The sequence below is a fragment of the Micromys minutus genome, assembly GCF_963924665.1.
Source record: "Micromys minutus genome assembly, chromosome: 2".
Classification (NCBI taxonomy): domain Eukaryota; kingdom Metazoa; phylum Chordata; class Mammalia; order Rodentia; family Muridae; genus Micromys; species Micromys minutus.
The window spans coordinates 29,197,906-29,216,495 of record NC_137971.1 but is presented as its reverse complement, the minus strand read 5'-3'; the positions used below and the strand labels follow the sequence as shown (position 1 = coordinate 29,216,495).

At 41.7% G+C, this 18,590-nt stretch overlaps 1 protein-coding gene across 1 annotated transcript; it reads right to left on the bottom strand.

The window, feature by feature from the left end:
• Positions 1 to 13,534: 13,534 nt before the first annotated feature.
• On the bottom strand, positions 13,535 to 15,728 carry DKK1 (dickkopf WNT signaling pathway inhibitor 1; the record flags this gene model as incomplete). Its single annotated transcript, XM_080911542.1, has 4 exons — positions 13,535 to 13,788; positions 13,909 to 14,052; positions 15,096 to 15,264; positions 15,483 to 15,728. The coding sequence occupies 4 exons, from the start codon at positions 15,726 to 15,728 to the stop codon at positions 13,535 to 13,537; spliced, it is 813 nt and encodes a 270-aa protein (XP_080767668.1).
• Positions 15,729 to 18,590: the final 2,862 nt, after the last annotated feature.

Below are 18,590 nucleotides of genomic sequence, written 5' to 3'. Positions count from 1 at the left end.
GAAAACACCATGCCTTCTGTAGCTTTCAGAGCTTCTTGTTAAAGTTTTGTTTTTCTTTTGATTTCTATTGGTATAACAGTGTCCATCAATAACTACTCTGAAAGAATACTTTATCATTTCATTTAGACTACTCAAACAATTTTAATCTTCATTAGTTTTTCTTTAAGAAATTTCACAGGTTGAAAGATAATTAGTCTGAGCCAGTAAAATCTGGATCAATAGAGTGCACCAAAATTTTAAAACACTCCCAATTAAAGTTTTTAAGTCATTATTTATTCTCAATATTTTATATTTTATTATACATGAAATCATACACTCATAGTCTCTGGGCTCAAAATAAAAAATACATAGTTGTATCTAGATATGTTTTAAATTTATCTTGTTTTTATAATTGTTAGCATATCACATCGTTTGACATTTTCTTTGTATAGTAAATACATATGATACAATAAACAGCATAGATTTAGAATCAAGGTCTTGGGGAACGTGAAAAGCTTTAAAAGCAACAGCTGTTTCCACAAACCAAAACAACCAACAGCTTAAAGTTTGTTACACTACAGTGTAAGGCAAGGGGTGCCAGAGACCTCACTGTGGGGTAAAAAAGAAGTTGATGTTTAGCTTAAAAGAAAAGGGGTGAAAAAAAAAGGTGGAACAAAAGACTAGAATCCTTAAGAACTTGACACCTGTGCCATATACTGAAAATGGAATAATTAGGAGTTAGGCCACCTGTGTGTGTTTGCCCACTTCAGCTAAGGTCAAGGTTCAATTATTTCCAGACTAGAGTTCAAGGAATTAAAAGACATGAGAGATCAGCTTAAGCTGCCTTTCTTTTAAAGTGGGGTTGCTGTCTTTTCTCCCTCGGTGCTTAAGTTTTTATATATACTGTGGGTCTTCCACAACAGCTTTGTAATCTGCTGGCCTCTGCTCAGGGTTGTCAGGGTGATAGAGTATAGTTCGTTCATTCATTGAAGAGAAAGAAAAAGGAAGGAGGCATCAACATTTTATGACCACAGAAGATGTTGCTGGATGGGACTAGAAGAACATGGCTGATTTCAGTCATGGTTGAACTTGCAAGCTCTTTAGAAGCACTCTACTTTAGAATGCTTGTTTACTCTCAGGAACTATTGGTTCTGAATTACAATCTGTGTTCTCTTTCTTCTTCTTCTTCTTCTTCTTCTTCTCCTTCTTTTCTTCTTCTTTCTTCTTCTTCTTCTTCTTCTTCTTCTTCTTCTTCTTCTTCTTCTTCTTCTTCTTCTTCTTCTTCTTCTTCTTCTTCTTCTTTCCTCCTCCTCCTCCTCCTCTTCCTCTCTCTCCTCCTCCTTCCTCCTCCTCTTCCTCCTTCCTCCTCCTTCCTCCTCCTTTTCCTTCTTCTTCCTCCTCCTTCTTCTTCCCTTTCCCCTCCCCCTTCTCCACTCCTCCTTCTTTCTGACCCAATAGCCAACATCACAGCAGAGAATCCTTCTACTCTCTAGAACAGGTTTGCATGACACATCTTAGAAAAACATTTTGCACTCCAAGCGTGTGTTCAAGCTTTATCCTTCTCAGATCAAGAAGTCACAGATTATCAGGTTGTTTATGTTGCTTGTACATTTTTACGCTCATTGCTCATTGTAATGAATGATTCTGCTTAATTACCTATAACCACTTCCTAATCATCACTCACACTTTCCGTCATACAGTTCATCTTTTTATAGCAAGTTTCATTGAGGATATACCTCATAGGTGGCAGCTAAGCATGTTAGAAACAATGATTTCAGTACTTGCTGGAGCTGCACGAGAGCAGTCAGAATGAGTACTTTGTGTCAAGTCATTGTCCCCATATGCCATCGGATTAGTTTTAAAGCACCATAATAGGTTGGTATTATCCGATTTTCACAAAGTAATAGAATCTGCGTTTTTTATACTTCTTCTTTCATTTCTTAATTTTATAGATACCTTCTCAAAGTCTTTTCCACACATGATCTTGGAATTATTCCAGTGAAGTCCTTTCACCCCCTGAAATACCCACTGAAGCTGGAAGTAAACAGCAGTTAGAATATTTTGGGAGGTCACAGATTCTTCTAAATCCTGAGCTATTGGAGAAAGATATTGAATACTTGCCATGCAGAATACCTCAGGGGGTGCATTAGGAAACACTCAACATGGCCTCCAATGCGGTTGAAGCTAACTTGCTTGAGAGTACTGAGAGAAGCAAGTTCAGTTGGTAAAGTGGCCAAAGAGGAGGGATAGATCTATGAAGACTTTAAGCATGTCCAATTGCTTGCTGCTAAGAATCAACTCAAGTATGAACCATATCTGAGTGCTATTGTTATAGATAAAGCCATCATAGAAGGTATAAATAAGCGGACCTTTGAACATAATTCTGAAGCCTATAGAAAGATGCATGACCCGAGACTGTAGTACATTGACTCTAATAGAGGTGTGCAGTGGATAATTCTAGTCTTGCTGGCAGGTAACCTAGACAATATTAGAGAGAAAGTATACCATTTAGAACAGAGGTACTTAGTTAGCAAAACCTAATATAATTTCAGTTCCTAAAGAAAGAGAGCTTGAAGTAAAATGAAGGTACTTTCCTAAGGAGTCACAGCCCATATATCTTTATCAAGTGCTGAACTCAAGAAACATCTTATGCCTTCTCAGGTCACCTTCTATAAAAACTTCATCTACTGAGCTATCTTACAATTTAGACAAAATCTTTATGAGAATAGCCCAAGACAGCTCATTTGTTGTAAACCTCAATTATGAGTCATGGTGTAATGCTCCCCGCCCAGTGTTACAGCACCTGTATGGTGATATATTATTCTCAGCAGGTTGTTCCTTCCACATGGGTGTTTGGGTACCAGTTCTCATAATGTTTATAATCCAGGACTGATTTAACTCTAAGAAGGAGACAACATTTTTCCCACTGAGGAAGGGGAACTTGCATTCAAGGTGCACTATCTATGGGAAAGGGTGAGAACCAGAAGTTGTGGACTATCTATCATCCCAGGATGTATTGAGCTACTGACTTTAGAGGATCTTGGGTTTGACAATGTGATTCCTGGACAATGGGATCCCAGGGCAAGGGGATAACCCAACTCCTCTTATCAGTGTCCCAGCTTGTATGACAATGGCTACTGTTGAGAGTATATTATTGACTCATTTAGAGATGCAAGCACTGGAGGCAGAACTTAAGCCCTGGTGTAGTGACACACTCTGAATTTGGGAAGTGGTTATACTTTGATGGTGTCCCTGTACCAAGCTTCCTTGGGATTTTCTCATGTCTCTCAGATAGCACAGATAATGTCTATCCACATGTTTATTCTAGACTTAGATGCCTGAGTTCTGGTTGGCTGGCTGCCTCATGAGCTGAATACAACCCACAGGCATCTGTCATTGCAAGCATTCCAGTTTACTGCATAGAAGTGGAAGTACTGTTCCCTGCTGAGGTTATTAAAAGTTCTGATCTAATAACTGCCTTTGCTCTTGGTGGACCAGTCCTTGGTGGCCTCCCTTCACCTGCATCAGGACCATCTGTGTTCTACAGAGGAATCCCAGATTCTTCGGCCGTTCAGTTGGCACTGATTATGGGTGGAATTCTTGGTGTTTCTGAGAACTACAACCATCAAGTATGCAAGATTGACCCAAGTGAGCTTAAACTCTGCTCAGACCCCACTTGTATTAATATTGTGCCTCTGAGGAGACCCAAAGTAGTACTAAAATAAATGGGTTGAAGACTAAAACTCTTTATCTGACATGACAGCATCATCATGAATACTTAAGCTCATACAAATGGATACAACCACTAATAGTGAGACCTTAGCTCATGACCTTTTCACAATGAAGCCTCCCTCTCCAAGACTAATACGTTTCTGCCTTGCAAAAAGGGATGCTGCTTATGATTTGTATATGGTTGGTGAGTTCTGAAAGTCAAGTACAGTGATTGGGATAAGGCAATCTATGCCAATGAAATCAATTACAGAAGAAAGCCATTATTTCAATGACAAGGTTATGGCAAGTATTCTAGGAATCAATAACCAAGGCTTGAATATACTCACTCACTTAAATGGTGTACAGTGGAGACCATGGATAGACTCAGAAGGGATATGTTGGGACAAACACTACATGTTACTATTTCTTTTATTGATGAACATTTTTCTATTTATATACAAGTCCTGTAGATATTGCAAAATTTATTACCCTTAGGCCTGATGGTCCTATACAACCGCAGACTTGGACAATAAGAAGGAGAAGACCTCAAAACATTGGATTTTGAATGTTTGTTAAAATTTACCCAGGTGCTGGTACCAGACTACCGGAAGAGAAAATAGAGAAGATGCTGAAGATATTATTGCATTATATGACTAGATCAAGCTTAGAAGGAAAGTTGGCCCTAACCCTGTGGAATTGCTATACAACTTCCTTAGTGAGAAGGAAGTTTGTCTAACTAGCTTGCCTGTTATACTAGACAGTACATTGACTCATAGATGACAACTGCATTGGATGATCCTGTTGGCTTGGGAAGACCCTCAAAAGCCCACTAAAGTGAGGTTTACCACAGATTATATGCTTAACTTTGCAAAGTCACAAAAGGATTATTCACTTTTATGCTGCCTTTATACATGGGCTTAACCTATTGACCTCATGGGTGCATTATGGAGAGATGAATGAAAAAACTTACCACCTTACTATTTCTTGCTCTAATTGCACAAGCTATCTTCAGGAAGAGAGTATCTACTTATACAGAGAACCTTGTTATACCAAAATGAAAATTGACAAGTTCCCAATCAGGGTTAATGAGCAGGTCACCGGATAGTGTGGGGACCTTGTGGTTTACATCTGCAATGAAACTTAGCAAAGAAATATTTGATTTTTTAAAATACTTGGAGTCACTAGAAATGGAAAACCTTCTAGACTCAGCCCAGACTCTAAAGAAGTTGCATAGACTCTCACTGGGTCGTCTTTCACACTCACCTGGAGTCTTGGTCGCAGTCAACAGGAGTCTTGATGGTGGTCTGGTTTCGATGGTTTTCACATCAGGAGGCCAGAAATATCGCAGCAGTAGCTTACTATATTGGAAGATGGGTAGTAATGTACCTACTGTGTCTCCACTTCGGTACGTTATAGAGCTTGTATATTCTGTCTCAGGTATAACACAGTGCTTAGAGCTTGCAAGTAAACTTGATATTTATGGACACTCAATCCCTGGTAGTATATATCCTGGTGATGTGTTCATAACTTTACTCTTTTACTGTGACATAGATATTGGGAACTAAACTAGCACCTGAATGATTAAAAGGAGGTGAAATAGATCACTTAGCTGCCTCTATCCAGGATGCCTCTGATACTGATTCCCTCATTGGTACGACAGAACCTCTTGTTACCAAGAAAAGGCAAGATTACATGGTCCTGAAAACTCTGACACCTATCGAAGTTGATAGGTGTTAGGATCATAACTCTGTCCACTCATTGCCATTGTCCAAACGCTGGCACTTGCCATTGCTTCTTAAAGCATATACGGTGCAAGAAGATACAGAGTTTACTGTATTCTCCAAGGAAACTCCAGTTGACATTATACTAGATGTTTGCCATGTTTCAAATGTCGCTATCAACACTGGTGGGGGCTCTACCATATTAGAGACCATTAAGAGATGTTTCTGAAATCTGTGGAATGATCTCAGTGTGACTATAGTCACGGTTATCACTGTCAACTGTTAGTTCAGCTGCTCGTGACTTTGAGTTTATAGGGGTTACTAAAGGTGCTACTTACAGAAATGCTCATTCTAAAACTTTTTTATGGCCCATGTGGGTCAGCAGTTTCATTTGATTTGATAAGGTCAGGTCAGGCAACTACATTAAATCAGGAGTGTTGAAAACTAGCAGTTCCAAAGACACTTTTTTTTTAGAGTGGGCAGCATAACTATTGATTAATCAAATAACTCTTCAAACTAGTTGCCAAGGCAATATTTAATATCTTAGAGGCAGTATGTTTGTCTCCTATAATGGTCTAAAAGTCAAGTCATTCAGAGTGGAATAAGAAGACTGACAGAGGGAGTATTGGCATCAGTGATTACTTCTCTTCCCTGTTTCCAATGTGTGCATTCTGTCTATTGGTATCATTTAAGGTCTGAGGAGGAGGGATTGTCTGTGGTCTCCAGTGGAGGATGTGTAGAGTATTAATGTGAAATATTAGGTCCTTCTTTAGTTTCTTTGTTGTATGGCACAACTCAAGAGAGAAATGAACAGAGAAAAGGAAAGAGAGGAGAAAAGAAAGAGAGGAAGGAAGGAAGAGAAAGGAAGGAAGGACAGAAGGAAGACAGGATGTCAGTAGCACAGGGAAAGTTGTCAAATGAAGTGGAACTATGTTAAAGGAAGAAAGAAGACGTTTCCACCCGTCTCACTGGTAATAGACCACATCCAGAGTACGCTGGAGTTGCTGGTACATTTGTTTCTTTTAAACACTTTCTACCATAGGCCATTTAAGAGTGAGGACATGAGAGCACTTGGCACTTCTTGATCAAAAAGTGATAGAGACTGAAGGAAAAACTGTGACATGTACAGAGTCCCAGAATAAACATCTTCCATCCTCTTTGCTGTCTCCAGCTTTCTGTTTACATTAGCTATGAAATCCAATCTCCTAGTCAGTAAGATGGCAAGTCAGGCTGTGTAAAACTTTCGCTCTCTGTACAGGAGGAGGGTGGCATTTTCTCACAAATAGAGCTGCCTAAACTGAAGGTATGTCCTGCTCAAATAGTTTGATGCATTCATATAACTTATATTTCCATTCAGTTCATCAGAACATAGAGTTAAGAATGTAAACACAGAGCCAACTAAGTTCAGAGGGGGAAACAAGAGTGTTTATTAAGACGTAATTGTAATTTATTTCTCTTTGCCTATTTCCTCTTCCTGCTTTGGATTTTTAATATGTTCCATTTTATTATAATATCAGTAAAGTTGACAAAGCTTCCCTGTCATGCTTTCTATAAGCCCTGCCCCTCTTCTGACAAATTCTGTCTTTTTCCCTCAGTGGCAGTTATTCCGTTTAACGTTTCTTATTGGGAAGTAAGGTGTGTTTAGTAGACGGAAGACTTTTGTCAGCGAGTTTCCTAGATAATTGATAAAGGAAGAGTCAAAAGAGATTAAGTAATTGCTATAATTCTGTCTTCCAGATAGGCCATGTAGAATCAGAGTAGGCATTGCATGTTCCCATAAGATCACGTATGCTTTACAACATGCTGGGTTTTAATGTTCGAAGATGGAAAAATGATGATTTCTCCATATCATCATAATGGTTGCAGGGTTTCAGGGGCATATACCTATTGCCTACACATTCCTGCTCTGTTGTACATTTAATCCGTTTATAGCTTTTCTATTATGCTACTGAAAATAAACTTTTACATAGCTACAGTTCTGTTCTTAAGATAAGTTTTTAGAAATCAGATTATTATATGAACACCCATTTTCATCTAAAGCATGTGCCAACTTGTGTTTCAGAAAAGGGTAGCCACTGCTTTCCCAGCCTAGACTTTTGCACCCTTGCCAATGTAGACTGGATTCTCTGCTTCTTTAAATAGGAATTGGTTCAATTTAACCTTTAGGATCATTACAGCCAAACTAAACACACTGCACACCATTAAAGTGTGTCATAGCTACTTTTGTATCAACACTATAGTGCATACTTCTATTACAAGATGACGTTTTAAAGATATTCTGACAGCAGCAGTGTACAAATAGAATCTTGGACTTTTGCAGCAGTTTAACAGTGATCCCTAATTAAGTTATCCTCACATTTACAATGCAACAATAAACCTCAGAGTATCCCTCTACTGCTCTCCTGTAAGCGCTCTTGGTTTGTGTGTGTGTGTGTGTGTGTGTGTGTGTGTGTATGCATATGCATGCATGTATTATTTTTCTCACATGTGCTTTCAGTCATGGGAGCTTTTAAAAGTTAGACACTATAAATTTTTTGGACATGGTCCTTCGAGAACTAGTTAACCCTCAGAGCACTGGCCCACACATCGGTCCACAGTGACCACTGAGAATAAGATGAGCTGACTTATGTGAAGAGAACTCCTATACAGCACTCAAAGTGAGCGTTTCTCTGCAGCAAACTGAACAGGCTGGCACTGTCTTTCTTACAAATAGTTCCAATACACAGGTTTGAGATGTGTTGTTGTTTGAATGTGAATGCCCCATAGGCTCACCTGAACACTCCATTCCTAGTGGGAAAGCTGTGAGACTTTTAGGAAGTGGAACATGGCTAGATGTGGGCAGACTTCATGCTGTGTAGCCTGTCTCTTCCCACTTTGCTTTCTGAGCATGAGAACGGTGTGACCAGCTAGCCTTCTTTTCTCATCACCATGCCTTTTGTATCAGCTGGCATGTCTTCCCTGCCACATGCACTACCCCCCAGACCCGAAATCCACAATATAACCTTTTCTCATATGTTATTTTTGGCGGAGTATTTTTTATCATAGCAACAGAGGAGAAATGTTGTCTTAGTTCTAACACTATCTAGTTCATTTGAGATGCGTTTCTTTTGTTTTAATGAGTTAGTTAGTGAACTAGTCATTTGTAGTTTAGCCACCAAGCATATCAAGCCTGAAAAAAAAAAAATAGAAAAGAAAGGAAGGCAATACCCAGAATACTGTGCGTTCATCTGTTCTTCATTTGCTATGAAATGTCTCAGTCAAGCCCACGTTTTGAATACTTGATCCCCAGCTGGTGGGAACTATTTTGGGAGGCTGGAGAAACCTACAGTGTGGGGTCTAACAGAAAGACCTGGGCCACTGGGGAGAGATTCTTGGTGGTACATTATCTCTGACCGCTACCTATTTCTCTACTTCCTGCCCAACATGAATGAAGAATACCTCCCCCGCCCCAAGCAGTTAAGCCTGGTGACACATGCCAATTCCGGACCTTGGAAGACAGAAGCAGGAGACTCTGGAGTTCAAGACTATTGATGCCAGTCCAGGACATACAAAGCCTCTCTCAAAGTAGGAAGACAAACGATAAAGCAAAGAGAAAACTAGTTTCCTCCACAGAGCATCCTTGCTATCTGCAATGTCCTGGCCATGTGTGGGAGGACCAGAAAGCATGGAGGAATCCTGTGAAAGTGATCAGAATAAACGGATCACTCCTCTCTCGGGTTGTTTGGTCAGGCGAGGGCATAGATGCGTCATCTTATTCCACTCAAATTGTTTCTCTTCAACTGCTGCATGACATTTAGTCACAGCAAACCTGTTACCAAGGCCAAACAGCATCTCCTGGGGGGGGGTGTAGAATTTGCTCATAGTTCTCAGTACACCGAACAGACAGTGCACACCAGCATTCGTGGTTTCCACGACAGAGCTGAGCTAGCAGGGCCGTGCACATGGAGCGGGTAACTAGACATGCTGCTATTCCTCCGCTCTCCCATTTCTGTAACCCGTGTGAATAATTGTGGCAAGACCAGGGACATATAGTGTCTCTTCAACTCTGTTGGTATGTTTGGGTCCCTCATCTTCATCATAGGGGGTGGGGGGGGGGCGACCACTGTGTTTTTTGACATAGAGATTGTGTGAGGAAATCTTCCCCAAACAGTGAAACCCTCCATGGTCCTCCCACCAGATCCTCTCATCTGCTTTTGATTTGAACTTCAGAGTGTCACAAACATGTGACAGCTTTCAATATAAGATTATTTTTAACAAGTCTTTTTTTTCCCCACCCAAGAGGTGAAAGTTGTAAAATATTGTAGAATGTAATATTGAGTTATGCTTAGCCGTGTTTCTTGCCTTTACCCCCCCAGTTTAGGGATTTTTTTATTATGTGGAATTTGTTTAATAATGTGTATTAGCAAGGGGTTGGCAGTCACTGCTCTACCAAAGATAATTCTGCATTTAGGGGCTGGGGATGTAGAGACATAGCTCAGTGGTGAAGACCATGCTGAGTATATGCAGGTCAGTCTCCACCCCCTCTGCTGCTGCTGCCCACTGCCCACTGCCCACCAACTCTGGGGCTATAGGAATGTGTAGTCATGAAAGACCTTTATGTAGTTACTGGGTTTTAAACTCGGGTGCACGTGCTTGCCGAGTGGGTGCTCTTAACCCATCAGCCATTTCTGCTTCTCATTTTCACTTTTAGATAATACATCCTACTCTCGTCCTGGTGTCAGACTAAATTAAGTTTACAGCCCTGAGAACAGATACACAAGTACCACTGTACAGATTCTGAGGGTTACACTTAAGATATAAATATATATATATATATATATTTATATACACACACACATATATATATGCATATCTATACCTATGCATGTACATATACATAAAGATATACACATACACACATATACACATACATGCATGTAAGTGTATATATGATATACACATGTGTATGTATGTACATATACACACATATATGTGTGTATGTACACACATATAAACATGCATGTGTATATAATAAAAATTAAAGGAAAACCAAGAGGCCACAGATTTGAAAGAGAGCAAGGAGGGATATGTATGGGAGAGGTTGGAGAGAGGAAAGGGAAGCATGGAATGATGTAACTATAATATTAAAAATAAAAGAAAGAATTTAAAAAAGAGGAAAAACAGTTTTAAGTCTTCCACCTAAACATGGGAAAGAGGTGAGAGACTTGTATAACCATTTTGATATAAAAGAAGTTAGAGTAAGCTAACTTATAACCTCCTAGTATAAGAGATTGATGCTTACTGTAAACATTTTAAGTAAAGCTTCTATTCCCCCCTTTCTCCTTCAACACATTTCATAAGAGTTTATTGCCACCTAAGTAGGAATCTTGCCACCGTGGCCATGCCAGACTTTGAGTAGGTAGAAAAAGCTTGGTGTCTGATTTAAAATTCTGTGTTAAGACCCAAACATTATCTCACAACTATACTATGATAAAACAGGAGAATTTTATGCTTATGGCACAGTATTTATTAAAGTAACTCTGGAAACCACTTGATTGTGTTTTGGCACCTGGTTGAATAAATCAGAGGGTAGCTTTTAAATAATAAAACCAACACAAAGGTTGAGCCACCTACTTTTTAAAATATAGGACAATAGTCAAGAAACTCAAAGGAGAGAGAGCACGGTGCAAGAGGGTGCGTAACTATGGAGGTATAAAATGGTAAACTAGCTGGTGAAATATTCTCATGGGCAAACAGTCAAATGCATTGTTTAGGACTGAACCACCACAAAGTGTTTGAACCAGCTATCACAAACAAATTCCAGGTTCTCTATGATCCTGTTTAGTAATTGCATGGCATATAATGTCCCTGTTCCAGTTTTTCAATTAAAAAATACCCACAGTCTTGATTTTTTAATCTTCATATATATGTGTATTAGATAAAGATATTGTACATACAATATATTTATATAATATATGCACACACACATATATATATATATACACATATACATATAAAATTTTCTTTTCTTGGTACTATCCTCCTAAGATCCCAGGTGGATGGTGGTAAACTGACTAGTCTCTCTGGCCCCATCCTGAGGGTCAGCAGGAAAGGCCATTACTTAACATGCACAGTAAAAGGTCTCACTCCAGCAGGCCCCTGCATAAAGGATCCAGTAACCAGAGCACATCAAACATCTGCCCCACTCCTCTCCTAGAAAGCTCTTCTTTCTCCCGTTTCGTCCCCTTTACCTTCCCTCTTATTGTGTATTACTGAAGACTGCAGGCCTCAAGATTGGCCTTCCCAGCACAAAAGGCAAGGAGAAAACTTAGAGAAGGAGTTTCTCTGGATGAAGAAGCAGAGACCCGTGTACAAAAGGGCCACAGCCACAGACATCCTGCCAGGGCTCCTCTCAGTGAGCCAGCATGTGATGTTGTATGTCTCCCTTGAAAATTAACCACTTCCGGGAACACAAAAACAGATGAAGATTCTAGGCCACCTCTGCTATTTAAGGAAGACACTGGGCCAGTCACTGCTACCCTCTGAATAGTGAACCCAGCATTTTGTGGTTTTCATGCAGACTTCCAGAGTACTAGAGAATAAATAAATTAGAAAGGTTGTTTTGTCCTTTCCCCTCAAAAGAAATATGAAATTTAGTGAGGAAACATACAGAGTAAATTTAATTTGAGGATTTTTTTTATATAAAGCCATATTCATTCCAATCAATAGAGTACAGGTGAAGCAAAAATGAAATACTTCTAGGCGAGAGGAGAAAAAGTGTTACATTCTAGAATTTATGATTATTTAGTAATTATTTTTTAAATCAAAGTAATTGGAACAATTCTTCAGCATGTCAGAGTATCTAAAAATATTCAGAATTAATTATTTGGCTTAAGTTGGTGGGTCTCCTTCCACATAACCTTTTCTGAATTCTGTCCATCACTTAGGATCACTTCTTTGGGCACTCCCTCCCTTCCAATAACTATTGGTCACTTAAATATTAATTTGTTGTTAACTATTTTTTGTTGATGTTTTTTTTGAAACCAGACATTACTTTATAACAGAAGTTGTCCAGGATGGACCTGAATTCACGGGCAATCCTCCTGCCTCAGCCTCCAGAATCCAGGGATTATAGGCATGAGCACCAACCACACTTGGTAGAATAGTAGTTTTGAAACCGTAATATCATATTCAAACCCATGCTACCAATGCCGTTTCAGATTATCGATGTAGAATGCATTCTCTTTAAAGTAATATCATATTCAAACCCATGCTACCAATGCCGTTTCAGATTATCAATGTAGAATGCATTCTCTTTAAAGTAACTCCCACATAGACAGGATAACTTATTTTAAAGTCTCCCTGTCTCTCTGTCTCTGTCTGTCTGTCTGTCTGTCTGTCTGTCTGTCTGTCTCTCTCCCTCTCTCTCTCTCTCTCTCTCTCTCTCTCACACACACACACACACACACATACACACACACATGCACACACACACAGAGCCCCAAATGTATCTATGTTTGTAACTTAATGTTACTAAATTTTAAGTTTTATTTCAAGGACCATCATAGCTGAGAAAGACAGAAAGAAGAGAGAGAGAGAGAGAGAGAGAGAGAGAGAGAGAGAGAGAGAGAGAGAGAGAGAGAGTCTAAGCAAAGAGAGTACATCTTAGGAAATAAAAGAGTATTTTCAGGTTAAATTTTAGATGCCTATCACTGACTATTCCAGAAACTCCTTGCATTCTAGACCCTAGAAATAAAAGTGGAAAGGGTTACACATTTAGAAACCGTAAACTGAAATTACTTCAATATAGAATATTTATGAGTCAAGACAATCAACTGTGTACAAAAAATTTACATGCAAGAGAAACAAGACAATGTAGCACCTCTAGAAAAATAATTAAAAGTTTTGTCGCATTTACAGGTAAGTGCCACACTGAAGATTTACAACACAGTAATTTACTGCAATCACAGGGGAGTTCCATCAAGAAACAAAGTCCTTACACTCCAGAGGTTTTGGAAGGTATTATCGGAATGCTTAATTACACACTGAAGGTTCCTACATCCTTGGGATCGAGCTGATAAATCAGAAAGGATTTTCGTAGCATATATTAGATAAAAAGAGTCTGTCGCATTTAGACTGTTGGCTTAGTGTCTCTGGCAGGTGTGGAGCCTGGAAGAATTGCTGGCTTGCTGGTGATCTTTCTGTATCCTGCAAGCCAGACCGTCTCCACAGTAACAGCGCTGGAATATCTCCAGCCCGTGGGAGCCTTTCCGCCTGTGCTTCGTGCATACCTGGCCTTCTTTAAGGACAGGTTTACAGATCTTGGACCAGAAGTGTCTTGCACAACACAGCCCTGTGGCGCAGTCTGAGGATCGGAGGCAGACAGAGCCTTCTTGTCCTGTGAAGGAGACAGAAGGAAAATCGGTTACTGCTAGGCCTGTACCATTTCATGAAGACGATCCGAAATGCCTCCGGATGGAGCAAACGGGGAGGCTGAGCCTGAAAACCTTTGTCCTACCTTTGGTGTGATATATTTTTGAAGTCAGTGTGGTTCTTCTGGGATATCCATCCCCGGTGCTGTGGTCATTCCCAAGGTTTTCAACAATGCTCTCCTCGATTTCCCCTCGAGGTAAATGGCTGTGGTCAGATGGCATGCATATTCCTAAGAAAGCCAGAAAGAGTGATTAATCCTCAGGTCATCATAGGTTGCTGCAGATAGCCAAGACAGGAGCAGTGGGCTTTGCAGACACTAGTGTGAGATAGCTCATAGCTGATGCTGCCTTTCTGTTTACCAAAACTCCCCAAAAGGAAGCAGCTGTCAGTGAGTGTACTGTTGGAACCTATGGAATGCCTCAGTATAGCCATTTTAAAAGCTTCCCCACTAATTGTGGTGGAGGCAGCGCAGATATTTCTGTCTATTTTAATATTACCCTTTTGGGGTAGGAAAAACACATCCAGTCACGTAAAAAATTAACCTCAAAAATAACTTCTCTGCTCGGGGTGCTAGCTGCGCTATGCACTTCCAGCTGCCTAGCGGAGGGCTATCTCACCCGCTAGTTACTTTACTGTATAATTTTGATATTACAGAGACTTAGTGAGCTCGCTCTGGAATGCTGCTGTGCCCTAGGAAGTTAGCCACCCCTTAGGTTTATTTCTGGAGACTTCTTTGAGACATTAACATTTTGTGGATCTGTGGTTGTCCTGAGAGTACTTCTTTGAAGGTAGTTGAGGGTTAGAGGGAAAGGGGGAAAGGGGGTGGAGGACTAGGGATGGAAGTGGTACAGAGATCTCTTTTAAAAGCTGTCCAGCAGAGATTAATCATTCTAGCCCCCTCCCCCAGGTTGACAACGTTTTAACTGCCAGAGACCTTGAAAGCCAGGCAGAGTCCACCTTAAGAAAAAAATGTCTGGCTTCCCTTTCAGAGTGACCGCTCCCCCTTTCTCAAGTGCCCTGAAGGCTCCCTGAAGATAATTGTTTGATGGAAGGGTCCACGCTCAGGTCTTGTTGTTAGATCCCAGAGGGAGGCAAGGGAAGATAAACTTTCAAGCGCTCCAGCGCAAGCCAGTGAAGATAAAGTCAGGAGAACCCACGGGCCACCCGTTTGCAGGTGGTGCCCTCGCTTTGACAGAACCAGAGCATTTCATTTGATTCCAGGCTGCTCAAAGGCCAGGCGGTTCTAATTTAAAAGGGAGTCCCAAGACTCACCGTTTTTGCAGTAATTCCCGGGGCAGCACATCGCGTGCCTCATGCAGCGTTTTCGGCGCTTTCGGCAAGCTAGACAGACTTGTGCGCCTCCGATGCCGGCTGCCCCGCGGCTGGGACTGGAGCAGTACTCGTCGGTGCCGCACTCCTCGTCCTCTGCGCAAGGGTAGGGCTGTGGGAAGGGAGCCCACTGGTGAGCAACTCCAGCATCCCGGTACCCACACCTTCACGGTCCCCATCTGCCTCTCCACAAGCTCTCTAAGCGCACAGCTCTCAACGCAGTGATTCCAAACACACCCCAAATCTCACACACCAACGATACTCATTCCCTCTTCTCCGAGACCCCCTTCGGTATTACAGCGTCCTGGGATCCCCGAGACCCCCTCTCACCTGGTAGTTGTCAAGAGTCTGGTACTTGTTCCCGCCCTCATAGAGAACTCCGGGCGCCACGCTGACAGCAGAGCCCGGCTGTCCCCCAGCACCTCCCAGCGGTGGGGGCAGGTTCTTGATCGCGTTGGAATTGATGAGAACCGAGTTCAAGGTGGCGCTGGCTCCGAGCAGAGGGAGGCTGCAGAGAGCCATGGTTGTAAGCACGACCAGGAACCGGACAGCTGCCGCTGCACACACGCCCGTCATCTCAGAAGGTCGCAAACAGGAAAAAAAAGTCAGGAAAAGAGAGGTCACTTTGCACAGCGGCTGCAGAGTCTGAACTGCTGAACCTCAACTTCGGAACCTCTGGCGGGTAGAGTCTCGGCTGCCAGGAGCACAGCTCTGCACCGCCACCGCGGCCTCTGGCTGCCTTTATACTCGGGCTCCCGGCCTTCCCAGATCCTCGGGGAAGACAACAAAGCCGGGATGGGATTTCAAAGCTTTGGGAGGAGCTGGGAGGGGGAGTGTTTGTGTATCGGAAGCAGGGAGGACTTTGACACTCTCCCCCTCCCCCCTCCCTTGCACTACGCTGGGTCCCCTTGTCCAGCTCACCTTAGAGTGTGGGTTACTAGAGCATTAGAGCCTAGCCTGAACAACAACAACAACAACAATAGTAATAATAATAATAATGGCGAGAGGGAGCCCTCTGAGAACTTGGGGGCTCTGCTGTGGGGTTGAGTTAGTTCTGCCTGAAATCCTTGACAGAGTTAAAAGCGATAGAATACACTAAACCACGTTTCTTCTCTTCCCCTTTACGCCTACCCTCACTTTCTGTGTACGCAAATAATATTCAGTATTAAATACAACACGAGCAGTCATTCAAAGGCGCTGTGAAAAGCCCAGGTGGCTTCTATAGTTGCTGATTAACCTTTAGCGTTGCTATTTGCAAATGAGGTTTTTGTCTTTTAAGTTTGTCTAGTTGATTCCCCCCCTTCCCTCTCCCCCTTCCCGAACCCCACACACACCAGGAGAAAAATGTGCAAAGACAAGAAAATTTGCACATCAAATGAGGATGCCAAGGGAAGAACTAATTCGCTTTTGATGGTGAGTTTGGGGGGGTTGGGGGTGGAGGCGAGAGACTGCCGTTTGGAAATTAAATCAGGGATGGGGGGGGGAATGGGCACCAGATAATCAAACTATTTAATGTGGTTCTTTGAATCTGGTCAATCCCAGCAGTAGATGAACTTGATTAAGCAGACACGTGAGATCAAAGTGGCTCTGAGCCAGAGCGGACAGGGTCCCTGAGCCTGGTCAGTCCTCTTCCCCTGGTTCCCGGTTCCCAGCGGTGGGTTAATAGAAGAAGATAAGAAACCCCGAAGGCTTAGCTCCGGGCTTCCTCATTAGTGCTTCTATCGCGGAGCAGGAGAGGGCTTGCTTTTGATCCCAAATCAAACCTTGTCCAGGACAGGACAGGACAGGACAGGAGAAATAACCCTCTAAGGAGATAACAGACGACCTCCTGGAAAAGGAGCACTGAACCTAAACCAGAGAATGAATTTGAAGTGGTTTCAACCAGTGTGTACCATAAGAAACAACACGGACCTAAGAATGCTGTGCTCATAAATTAGAGGTCATGTATTGAGAAAATAAAAGTCAAGTCCTTTATCCAACTATTCTGGTGCTAAAAGAGACAGTTGTTGTGGTATAACAGAAGATAAGAAATGTGCATTAATAATGTTTAAGAACAGACTCATAAATGTGAGACCATAAGCAACTGTTGTGTGAAACTGAAAAGGAAGAAATGATTGGAAGACATTGTTGGAGAGGGCAATCGGAGATGTGCTATGTAACCCCTTAGCTTCTGGATTAGCTAGAATTGTTCACAATGCTGCCTTATCTATAATAGTTATTCTTGGGAAACCACCCCCACCCAATAGCCAGTGATGGTCTTGTACCTGAAGTTGAGCTAAGGAGGGATATTATGAAAAATATCTAAGTGTCTTTCAAGTAACTTTTAATGTTGCCTCAATTCTTTAACCGTACACAATGCTGTCTCCACTCACCCCAAACTTCCCTCATCCCGGGGAGTTTCCGGTGGTTTGTTGAAAGTCCAACATGAATTAAATCCTACATAGTAATCTGGCCTTTATTAGGAATATTTGCAAGGATAGTTACCTACAGATGTTTAGAAAATTTGAAAAAAAAGGTTTTAAAATTTTGTTTAAAAAGTGAATATTAGAAGTAATAAAGTGGACAAGTAAGTAACAGTAAATCAGACATTCCTGACTCCACACAGACCTGCCAGTCAGTGGGTCTGAACTGTGCATATGGGGTGGAAGAATAAAGTGGGGGGGGGGGTCAAATTATTCAGCATATTGCTAACATTGACAATGATCAATGTATTGAGTGTCATTTCATTTAGATTCATATGACATGGGAGAGGAGGGAATAACCCCCCCCACACACCCATTTGAGGGAGTAGAAAGATATTGCCTTGGTCCTGTTATTCTGTTTAAATAATTCTAGAAACACACACGGTGCCCTCCTTTCCCGTATTCTGACGGAATAATGCCTGATTAACCCACCTATTCTAAATGAGCAACACTTAGCTCACCAAGAACTTAGGCCCAAAATTGAACCGGTGTGGGGGGGGTAGTTTGGGCACTCCCTACTTTTTCTGTTCCTTCTGAAGGTGTGAATAGGTTCACACCTCAGGCTAAGCACTCTCCTTGTTGCTTCAATGAAACAAACAAACAAAAATGAACAAGCTGCCTTCAAGTAATTTTGGAAAAGAGGAAGTAAGCTCCCAAATGATACAGGGGGAGAAACTTGCCTTTTTCAGTGCAACCTAGTCTTCGTTTGTGAACACTTGCTTTGATTTCACTTACCCCTCAAAAGAAAGAGATGTTCACTGCTCCTTCAGGGGCAGAGCTCACCCATTTCTCTGGGCTCCTTCCAGTCTCCCAGTAGCCTGGGAAGCATGATGTCAGGTCATAGAGGGAATTTCCTAGTTTGATTTGGTTTTTGCTGTTGCTTGGGGTGGGGGTCTTTAAGACCACTGGTGTTTTACTATAAACTCTGCGCATTAGATTTTCTATCACTGTCCCCTCTGTTGTTAGGGTTATGGGC